General features: G+C 39.0%; 2 protein-coding genes across 2 annotated transcripts in view; one reads left to right on the forward strand and one right to left on the reverse strand.

The window, feature by feature from the left end:
• LOC145977953 (uncharacterized) overlaps positions 1–12,377 on the reverse strand; it is a 470,846-nt gene that overhangs the window by 215,441 nt on the left and 243,028 nt on the right. The window lies entirely within an intron of this gene.
• LOC145978130 (uncharacterized) overlaps positions 10,953–12,377 on the forward strand; it is a 71,253-nt gene continuing 69,828 nt past the window's right edge. Inside the window, exon 1 of the mRNA XM_083110571.1 lies at positions 10,953–12,125. Coding sequence (XP_082966697.1) covers positions 10,953–12,125 — 1,173 coding nt within the window. The remainder of the gene's footprint in view (positions 12,126–12,377) is intronic.

Genomic DNA, 12,377 nt, shown 5'->3' on the forward strand with positions numbered 1-12,377 from the left:
GCGATGTGTTCCATGGGTACTAGTCACAATCTGAATAATAAGACAATTATAATCTTAATTGTGTCATTAATTACTAAAATATGTAGACGTATGTTACCTAATTTCAAAACTCTAGAATCTTAACTCTTCTATACTCTGTTCCAGCTTATGCCCGATGTATAAGATGCCCTTTACTTTACTCAGCTTGCTGATTACTAGGGAGACAAATTTATGGTAAATAAAAACTGAGGAGAGCGGTAAATAAAATGTTAGTTCAGCGGTATATACCAGCGGTGGAAAAAAAATGGCACACACTTTTTCATTATGAGAGGAAACAACATAAAAAGAGCTATAAATTGAAAAACTACTTCATTTTTATATACTGTACACATACACAAGTACTTAGCTGTCCAACCAAAAAGAAAACATCAACACAAAATCACTTCATTTCTAAATTGCATATCTCAAGTGATTTATTCATTGTATGTATTTAAAGGATATCCTTGCTGCCCAACAAATAAAATAATCACTACTGCACATACACAAACACATGTTGAAAATCACATGATGATAAACAAAATTCATTCATGATTGAACACAAATGACACCATTGTTTCCCTTGATGTGCGGGAACAGACTAATCTTATCGCTGCTACAGCTAGCAAGTTCAATGAAACTGGAAGTTGAGTAGACATTCGCGGGAAGAAAGGAATGCAGCTTGATAGGGAGCGAAGTTTTCGAACTGAGATTATGTGCATGGCAAATCCCAATTTGCAGCGTCTTCCTGATGTGATCGAAGATAAAACGTTCTTCAGCTGCAGGTGGTAGGAAAGTTTAGGCAAACGTTTCGTTACAAATCGCGCACATCCTCGATTGCCGGTTTTTGCGTGTTTTCTACTTAATTTGATATTTCACGGTTATTTCGCGAAAAAGCGTTCATTTCGTGGAAAAGCACACATTTCGCATTACTTCGCGAATAAAACTCATGCATATTTCATCATTGGGAGTGTAGTTACGTGCAGAATGTTCTAAATTGCATCTTTTTTTCACATTTCGCAATTTCGCGCATCTCGAAAATTCAATGTCCATACTGATTACTAACATAAAATTAGTGAACAGACAAACGGACGGAAATATTTTCCGGGGGAGACAAATACATTTGACATAGTATAAAATATCATACAAATACATTATATGAATGTTTGGGGTTAAAATAGAATTCATTTACTTTTTGTTGTTTTCGAAAATAAGAATATGCAAGCAAAACGGAAGCAATCTCTGTTGGATTGGTCGACGAAGAGAGAAGGATTCTGTTCCCTTTCCCCTATAGGGGAATCAACAATAAATAAAACAAAAATGCGGCACTAAGCCGACAAAAAATAATAGGAAAAAAGAGATGCTGTTGCCAAGCTCCAGAGAATAAATACTGTACTACATTAATTATGCACAATTCTTTGTAGTTGAACATAAAACTCAAGTATGAGTTGAATATGTGCATTTGTCTTAAACTGCAGTGGTAATCTATGAGTTATTGAACGCTGGATAATTGATTAATTTGGTTAATTTTACTTCGCTAATCGCGAAGATGAGGATGAGTGATCGTCCAATTAAATTGATGAAGGGACATTCACAAACACTCATGGCCAGGCTGGAATTGGCATAGTAGCGCGATGTGCTAACCACTCCGCCACGGGGGCCGGCTGAACGCTGGATAAGTGAAAGTTATTAGGTTGTTGTGTAAGAAATGGATTGAATCTATGAAATCTTCGCATTCCGTCTTTCTTTCATAAGTCCCCGTCTGCACATGATTTCATATTTTGCTGTGCAATAAAAGACATACTAAGTATGTTGTTATTGGCCTCAACATCGAGAAAGATCTTTTATCGGAATATTTCGTTATAGAAAATCTCGATTTACGTAATTCTATGTTAGGCTAGAGAACACTTAATTATCTGGTGCTAAACCTTCACACAGAATAGTTTCTTGCTCAGTACAACTACAACTATTCAGACATTCATTGTTTCCAACCACACCAATAATATTTGGATAGACAAGAATTGAGTGCTTCTCAACAATCTTTTACACCACAAATAATTACACCAAGTGAATGATAACACCATTAAGCCTTGTTTTCATGATAACCAAAAACTCAATATAGCTGACCAAGGCAGGATTCATTTTATTTTAAAACATAAACTAAACGTTACTTTTCAACCTTCTAGCGAGGTTCTATTCAGACTCTGTACCTAATACAAATGAAATAAAATACAAAACAGGAAAATATAAATATACACAAAAATTACATCCCTCCAGACACAAGAATATTATTAATTATTACGTATTATATTATTACTAATAATCTTGTGTCTGGAGGGGGGATTAATAGCGGACATTAAATGTACAGCGAGCCCAGGAATATAATTTGCGTTTCGTTTCTTTACATATTAACATGAATTTAAAAATTGAGGCAATGTATTCGTAAGTTAAGGTAACATAAGGCAAGTGACTATCTCGTATAAACGTGACTATCTCCTTTATCTAAGCTCCCTTCAAGAGGTGCTAGGAGACTTCAGTCATTAAGAATATAAATGAGTGGTCCTCGGGGCCTTATTTGTTCCCAAAACTATATATGTATAAAAATGTAATATCCTCGACTTTTAAGGAATTTCAATTAATAATAATAACAAAAACAAAATATTTACTCAAACAAGCATACTCTCTGCTATGACTCGTTAAAATGTACATAGTGCCACCGAGTCAGAGTCAACAAACTCTAATTTATTTTCCTCGTTCATAATTAACTTTAAAATCCACTTTTAATCCACGTTTTTAATTAATTAATATGTTAAGGGTAAGCCTCATCACAATCTGAGCAAAATGCACAGGAACGTTAGATATATAAAAAAAAATCGTTTAAAATTACTATAGCTTACTGCATTATTTTAATCCTTATAAACAACGCTGTGATAATTTTCGTATCCAAGATCATGTAAAAATTTTCCTACCATTTACGTTCTAAACCCACTGTAAATTCAAGAAACCATCGAATCTAAATGCCACTTTCCACATTAGCTAAAATCCTGGAAATGATAAAATTTCCCCAGGTGGGAATTCTGTCTGAGCCATCGGTACCGGGTTCGCGAGCGAACCACAGCGCTACCAGGAGCGGAGTGATAGTGAATCGTCCACGGACGTCCCTGGGCCGGCCGGCCGCATTTTTGACGGAATGGGCCTCCCTAAAGTGCGACATCGAACCTTCCGCCACGCGGAATGACGGACGCTCCTGATACCAAATTGATAGCCCGACGCGGATAACCGCGACGGAGCTGGGGCGCAGGTTCCTCCGCATCTTTACATTTTACGGGTGACCGACTCTGACTTGAGGTCGATAGGTTTCATCTGATTCATCCTCAAGTTAGAACTCGACATCTATCATAGCTTAATGGTTTTCCCCCGTTGATATTAGCATTAAAACACGTGTAACTCTATAAATTCTCTACTTTTAAATACGTACGCAACCTGTTATTCATTTAATGTTTTCATTATAACTTTCATCCTTTCTTTTCTCTGCCTAGAAATGAGAAAACCTATCTGGAGGTTGAGGATGCCTAATTTAAAATAAAATGTTATTTTTCTTTGCGTTTCAGCCTGAGATGAACGAAATCGTGCACAAAAATGGCATGACGGTTCTATGTTCTTAGTTTTCATTTATTTCAAACTGAAATGAATGAAAATTCCTGCACCTCCATCCACGTAACGTACTCTGAGTACGTGGGATCAAACTAAGAACCTTAACCATTGAGGGGGGTGATGTAGCTCGCTTAATCATTCATCCTCCTCATTTGAGCACTCGCCCTTCAAGGTAAGCCTAATGGTAATGGGCTAGAGGTACTAACTACACACTTGGAAATGGAAAAAAACGAAGTTTCGGTTTTATACCTTCAAGTCTAGATCAACATGGTTGGAAGTAACAATACCTGTCTGTCTCTGATGATACAATTCCCCGCTGATAGCTGTTCATATCGAAACGTGTTCGATCGCTCAACCTCCTCAGTTCCTTCTTGTTCGGCGATTCCAGGCAAAAGACCCCACACCACACGTTGCTCTCTGTTTTGTTCTCTTTCCTCCTTCCCTGGTCGTTGGCCTGAAATACCAGCTGATCAGTACCTTAACTCCAATAGACCAGGAAGGATTTGTAAATTACTGACGTGACATTCTTTGAATGCCTGAGAGAGCAACGGCTGGCGACAGGGGTTATGAATTCAGGTTAGCTATAAATCTCAATTTAGAGGAGTTTGATACGAATGTAAATTGAATAGGTTATGATTTGATCTTTTAAAAATTTACTTCGCTTGTCTGCCGCTTTCTGCTAATCGCGAAGATAAATATGGATGCTGAAAAGATTAAATGGCGAAGGGATAATCACGAACACTTATGGACGACGCAACTCAAATCTCCAAGCACGATTATCCTGGCTATGGAACGAGGAGCAAGAGCCTCTTTCGCCTGCAAAATGCAGCCCAGGGTGCACTGCGTGCGAGAGAGGTTGCAAGTGAGTGGGTGTAGATAAGGTCACCCTTCAAACACCAGAAATTAGTGGACACAATACGTTAAACTACGTAAGGAAGTACGATTTTCAACACAAACTTAGTTCTCTTTAATGGAAACCCCATTTTATTTTTAGCTAATTTGAAAGTACCGAAAAATTAATTAAGAATGGCGTTTGTTACATTGTAATACGTCAAGTAGTTCTCAAGTAAGTTGAGCGTGAAGGCTCATCCCCACTATGCCTGTAGGCAGAGCCGAGGGTATTTGCCCTCTTGCATACAGCCTGCACGCTTGTACTGCATTTTTCTACACTCGCCATAAAGATAGGTATCATCTCAGCCTTTTCAGAGTTTGGAAATACTATTTTCTCAGCAACAGTTCTGACGTACGTACACTATCACAAACGTATGGTTAATCCATGTACTTTGTTACGCCCTTGCTTTATTTGATAAAATTGATAAATCAATTAGAAAGAAAGAAAAATGTATATTGTGCAAAGTTTAAAAGTTGAAAACTTGAAGATTTGTCATGACCAAACGAGAAGAGTTGATTGTTCCGGTGTACTAAAAAATTTCACGTAAGTGAATGGACGCCAATTAAATATTAGAAAGATGTTAATGTACTAATCTTTATGTATGTAACTGATGGCGGAATGTATAAAATGTATACTTTTTAATGTACAAATATTTGTTAACTCAGAAAAATGTATCAGAATCTTTCAGATAATTTGTCAAAGCTTACGTATGTACAAACTACACATTTTATTTTAACCTGCAGTTGTTGGAACATAACAACTTTCCTAAACACAACGCATAGTATACAGAAGAATATCTCTGAATTTAAATTTCAATGAAAATTTTTAGGGTGCGTCAGCACTGAGGCTATTTTGCACCCGTCACCCTATACGGGGTCCAGCCCCTTATCGTAACAAAAATAAAAGAGTGTCTGAAAACTAAAATTTTCTTACCTTGGTTAAAAGCTGAGCACAAATAAGGACAAAACACAGGACGACACAGAATTATACTGGCCATGGGACCAGTCGCCAGAGCCTCATTAGTCTGCAGTCCAGGGTGTACTACGTGGAAGTGAGGTTGACTATTGGATGCACTATGTGGAAGGCACCCCTTACACCCCAGTATGAAGAAGAACAACATAGTTGTTGCGATACACGAATGGCGTCAAAAGGGGGATATGCATGTTACGACACACGAATCAACTTGTGATAATGTTGTTTCAAGCGTCAACTTCACGTTACAATTACTTTAGAACTATTTGACGTATTTCAATGTAACAAACGCCATTGTTAATGAAATTTTCCGTACTTTTAAAATAGCTAAAAATAAAATGGGGTTTCCATTTTAAAAAACTAAGTTTGTGTTGAAAATCATACTTCCTTACGTAGTTGAACGTATTGTGTCCACTAATTTCATGAGCTCCTCTCATACCTTTACATCTGCGAAGGCAGTTTTTCAATATTTATTGTTGTTCACGAAATATTTCAGGTGGTACTTTTAGGTGCCCCACTCGGTATACATACATATATCAAAAAGTGGTTTCTATTTCACGCCTCGCAGTAACTTGATGAATTCTGCGTCTCTTGCACAGAACCTCTGCACATTGCTTAACGTGGAGTTTTCAACGCGAGGACGAATTTCGCCAGCCAATCAAACAGAACCGTTTTCTGGTTTGCAAACGAACAGCTGTTGGCAGCCTGCTCACCCAGTTATGAAACGTCAATCACTTTTGTTTCCTGAATTCGAAAATTCGTGTAGTGACGCTTCCGCGACCCTATCTCCACGAGCGAAAGTCATTCCGAATTTTCATGCTCTATTTCTGGGGATGATTAGTTGCGTACCAGGCATTGATTTTTGATCTGAAGGACGTTTCTGTGCCAACGACGAGCACCCTGGCGGTGCTTCCAAGCTTGACGACACTTTGATAGGCAGACACGAAAGTTTGCCTATATCTACTTTCAATTATTTTTATGTCATTTCTACCATCAGAGTTGACAGAGTTTGGGACTATAACAAAATGCATTGTGATTACTGCTCTCTCTCATTAGGCTAAATATTTGGTAACAGTTCGTTATATCGGAGACACATTTCTTCATGTTTACACAAGAAACTACTTACGGAAATGAGTTTCTCTAAGGTTTCTAACGTTCGTCGAGGTATTTTCTTTCATCGTGGAATCTATTTGACAGGGAAATCACGTATTTTGCAAGAGAAATATCTCATCGACGCACAATTGCCATTGCTTTCCTACATGAAATGGATGCTCCATACGTTCGATGACCTAACCCCCTATCAGTGTTTCCATCCCCCTTTTTTTAACTATGCTTGCCTAACTTAACCAAACCTAACCTAACCTTATCGGAAATGGTTCGTGGGGATATCCGTGATTGGTTCGTGGGGCTATTCGTCAGCTACCCGTGCATAATGTGCAATTTGCACACGTGACCAACACGATAGTAGGTATTTTTCGGTTAATAAGTTTGGAAACACTGCATACCTACAACGGCAGTCAACGTGTACCCGCCATATTGTGTTAGGGAAGCGAAGAAAGGAATAACAAAAAATACTCTCTATGTGAAAAATTCTTTTTGTTTTCGTGTAAAAAGCATAATGGCATCTTGAACTATATTCCGCAATACACAATTCGTAAGTACGAACCATGAGAAACACAAAATATCCGATTTTAATGTGTCTCCGATATAACGAACTGTTACCAAATATTTAACAAATTTTTGATCTCCTTCTGTCACATTGGGTGATTTCTATTTACTAAATTTCTTCGTAGGAAAATTATGTACCTGAACCAAATATATCCTAGTACCCAATATGGTCTATTTACCGTTTCCAAGTAGTTACATGGTGAATTCAGCAAATGACGTTAGTATATGTCATTCAGACTCGGAATGAAGTGATTGAACCTGCTGATTGCGCTTATTGTGGACAAAGAGGCGAAATAGCTGGACCTCGTGGTAGTGCTCTGTAGAGTGTCTCAACCTTAAATGTCAGTATGGAAGTAAATGGAGTACTTCCCTCTCTCTCTAATACATGAGTTTTGCAAATAGCTCTGTCCGTCTCTACCACCGCTGCGTTGCGAGATATTACAAAATTTACAAAATATAAAAGTCAAAAATTTCAAACAGTGAAATCATTATCCTGTAGAGTTTTATGCTCTATTTACTGACGACATTATATAACCTGTCAAAAATTCGTGTGATCTGAATTTTTCATAATTATGCAATTTTTCAAAACGATTCTTTTTTCTATAATTTAGTAAATACTTCAAAAGCCATTAATATCAAACCGCTTGAACTTTTTTTCAACGGGATCTATGATGTTTGTAAATATGATATTCTTCGCCTGAGTGAATTAATTTGCTTACGAGGAGAGTTGTGTATATATATACATTGGATATTTTGTATAAATCATCAGACCGTAACACGAAAAAGTTGGTTAGCGAGAAACTTTTCGGTTTGTTGCGATACCGTGCAGACGAAGCGAGAAAAGTGTTGACCATTGTTTGTGTTCAGACGAATTGTCATTCTTATTAAGCTTGTTGCCATGCAGTGTGCGCATGCGCAGTGTGAGTCCGAGTAGAGTCGTGAGACGACGTACGTGTGTTGTACGCCTCGTCATATTCGTGTACATTTGTGTCGAACCCTTCATTATATTTAGTGTTATTTACGTGCTTCATGTTATTAAAGTATAAGTTAATCTGCATATATGTTTCATTTGCACCAGAGTGAACTGACATACGCGAAACCACACACCCAGGAACTAGGAAGCTAATCATGGTCCTCCTGTGCCCGGATAAATGGTTGATTCGATTCGTTACGGCCCGGTCATCCATTGTGTTCCCGCTGAGAAAGTGCGCCTTATTAACGGCTTTGTGTTTGAGCTTCGAGAGACAGTGTTTTTGTGCTTACCAGCAATTCTGTGCATCGTATCCTTGCCGGGTGTGACTGTGATCTTCGTGTATGTACTTTACGTGTTTTGAGACTAAAATATGGAGCAAATACTTTCAAACAAACCTCTCCTCAAACGTGACGTCACACGTTTGGAGAAGAAAGTGACGGCAGATGATCTCACCGAAGGTAATGTTTTAGTGTGCATAGACAAAGCATTACAACTGACAGAAGACACTCAAAAACTGATCCGTGAAATCTCAGAAAAGTGCACCGACGAACATTTTGAGCAATATGATGAGGAAATTGGTTCAGTGCAGGACAGGCTCGACGAAGCATTGGCCAAGTTATAAATTACATCGCGAAAAAACAGCAAACTACCGTAACCGTGACCGAGTCAAAGACAGTGAGTGATGTGCGTCTACCAAGATTGGATTTGCTTACTTTTACAGGAAATCTGCAGCAGTGGCTTTCTTTTAGAGACTTGTTCGTGGCGTCCGTACACAACAACGCGTCACTTTCGCCCGCGCAAAAACTGCAGTATTTGAAATCGAGCGTCCGTGGTGAACCCGCGTTATTGTTACAGTCTATAACGATAACCGATTCGAATTACAAAGAAGCATGGGACATTCTGATTAACAGATATGAACAGAAACACGCGCTAGTGAACGACACAATTAAGCGGCTTGTGTAGGGTGACCAGATATTTGTTGACCAAAAAGAGTATAGTCTATAGGTTGAAGGTGAGCATGCATTTTGCTCTTTCACGGGGTCCGCAAAAATCCCGCGCGACTTCTTGACAGTCTAATTATCCTGGAAATTATGCAAAATTAAAACTTCCTTTTTATTTTACACTAATTTTGCACAAAAAACTATATTTTGTGACTACATAATATCTATTTTAATATTCAGATGTAATTCTTGAATATTCTAAAGCAAATTTCTTGGTATGTTGATGCATATAATTGGAAGGAATATTTACACACCAACATTAATCAATATTTTGAACAAATTTTAATTATTACAATTTTCAAGTATTGGTATCGGTGGGAATCGGTAAGACTATCGGCATCGGTATCGGTATCGGTTCAAAGTGGTATCGGCTCAGCCCTAATAATTATCATTAAATTCCAATGAATTTGAAATATGTTTTGCTTGTTGATGGAATATGAAAATGACTCTTGAAATTGTTCATAGGAAATTCTTGAGTCAAGGAGTAAATACTTCAGTTTGTTGACATCTTGACGTTTTCTGTTCTGTGGATTTTAAGGCATTTTTACGCGTAAAATAATGAATGAAATTAAATAGCAAGGAAAAGAGTATATTTGGGGATTTTTACAAATTGAAAAGAGTATAGAGTATATGAACCTCTAAAAGAGTATAATACTCTTAAAAAGAGTATGTCTGGTCACCCTAGGCTTGTGTCCCAACCCTCATTACAAACTGAGTCTGCTGTCGGCTTACGCAAGCTGGTTGATGTCACGACAGAATGTGTTCGAGTTTTACGTGTGTTGGACATTCCAGTGCAGCATTGGGACGCTATCCTAGTGTTTCATACCGTGGAGAAAATTGGACAGTACTTCGAGGCAACAATGGGAGCTGAGCGTGTCGTCCGAGCAACTTCCTACTTTCGAACAGCTGATCGGCTTCCTGGACAACAGAGCGAGAGCGCTCGCAGCATCTGCATCTTCCAAGGACCCGAAACCAGGATCCCAAAGGAAACCCCCCATCCCCCACAGTGAACCCAGTGCTAGAAGAAGTGCTAATTCATTTCACGTGTCGTCCTCTTGCCCTATGTGTCGAGAATCGCATTTTTTGAGTAAATGTGAAGAATATATGAGCCTATCTGTGCCAGAAAGGAAAGTGTTTGTGAAATCGAAGGGCTTGTGTTTCAATTGCATTGATAATTCCCATTTTGTGGATAGGTGTAAATCAGGCTCGTGTAGGTCTTGTGGTAAGTCTCACCACACGTCTATCCATCGTGAAACTTCGCAAAGAGCTAAGGTAAGTGAAAATGTGGCAACGCCTCAAGTGGTCTCGCACATAACAGCTGATACGCAGTGTGACGCAACGCGTGTCTTGTTACCGACTGCTGTTGTGAGGGTAAAGGATAAACACAATCAGCTTCACTCCCTGCGAGCACGTTTGGATAGTGCTAGTGAAAAGTCCTTTTTGAGCGAGAACGCAGCACAATTATTAGGCTTGAAACGTAAAAGAGTGTTCGTGTCGGTTACTGGAATTTCGGGTGTAAATGCCGGCAATTCACACACTACTGTTGATTTGAACATACTCTCTAAAAACGGGGACAGATCCTATCATTGTTCGCCCTTAGTTGTGAAGAAAATATCCAACACAGTGCCACAAGCGTGTGTACCAAACCCTGAGTTTTAAACATTTACGTAACCTTGAACTTGCCGATCCTTCATATCACAAACCTGACACCATTCAGTTGCTTATCCAGACTGATCTTTTCCCATTGTTACTAATGAGTGGGAGAAGAGAGGGGAGAATGAATGAACCCGTGGCTATTCAAACCCGCTTGGGGTGGGTTGTTTGTGGCAAAACTCCTCAACAAAGACCTCAACAATCTCTGTCTTCTTATCACATTGTTGTACAAGAAAATGATCTGAACGAAACTCTGAATAAGTTTCTTGAATCTGAGGAGATTCGTAACTTACGAGTGCCGAGTCAAGAAGAACAATTGTGCGAGGAACTGGAACATTTCGTACGAACACATTATCGCGAGGATGATGGTCGGTACGTCGTACGCTTACCATTTAAGGTCAACCGCGAGGAGTTAGGTTATTCGAAAGATAAGGCGATGAAATGTTTGCTTAGTCAAGAGCGTAGGCTTCGAGTTGATAGACAGAGACTAGAACAATACCAGTCATTCATGCAAGAGTACATTGCGTTGAATCATATGACACCAGTGGCAGACTGTGAACCACCCAGCACCCCCGCTGATTCTTATTTCATTCCGCATCATTCTATAACAAAGGATACAAGCACAAGTACGAAACTGAGAGTAGTTTTTAAGAAAACTAGCACAGGCGTGTCCTTGAATGACGTGTTAATGAATGGAGGTAAACAACAGCCAGAGTTACTATCCATTTTGTTACCTTTTCGTGGCCATCTTATTGCATTGACGAGTGATGTTCGGATGATGTATCGCCAGATAAAGGTCAATCTGCAGGACAGAGACTACCAATTAATTTTGTGGAGAGAATCCCCCAATCAACCTGTGATTGTTTATCGTTTTAATACGCTCACGTATGGCACGGCACCAGCTGCTTTTCTTGCTACGAGAGTGTTACGTCAGTTAGCAGACGATGAAGGTGAAAATTACCCGATTGCATCAGAAGTCTTAAAGCAACAGTTTTATATGGACGATTTGTGCAGTGGAGCTGACAGTGTTCCAGAAGCAATAGATATGCAGCAACAATTGACACAATTGTTGAGAAAGGGTGGATTTGAGTTGCATAAGTGGACGTCAAATCATGCTGACGTGTTGAACAGTATTCCTGAGCATTTGCGAGAGAAACCTACAATATCTTCCATCCATAACAGCGAATTCATAAGAACTCTTGGCCTTGTGTGGCACCCGGATACTGATCATTTGAGTTTCATCATTAACCCACCTAGTGAACACCCTGTATTAACCAAAAGTTTGTTGTTGTCTGAGGTAGCTCGCATATTTGATCCACTCGGATTACTAGCCCCAGTCACTATGTTAGCTAAAATATTAATTCAATCACTGTGGAAGGAACAGTTAAATTGGGATGAACCTATTCCTAGTGACATAAGAGAAATATGGGAAAGACGTTGTGCTGAATTGCATGTGTTACAGATCATACAGTTACCGCGATGCTTAAAATGTAGAGAACCAACTTTGTGTCAACTGATTGTTTTTTGTGATGCCAGTGAGAAAGGTACA

The sequence above is a fragment of the Lepisma saccharinum genome, chromosome 24, assembly GCF_977018435.1.
Source record: "Lepisma saccharinum chromosome 24, izLepSacc3.1, whole genome shotgun sequence".
Classification (NCBI taxonomy): domain Eukaryota; kingdom Metazoa; phylum Arthropoda; class Insecta; order Zygentoma; family Lepismatidae; genus Lepisma; species Lepisma saccharinum.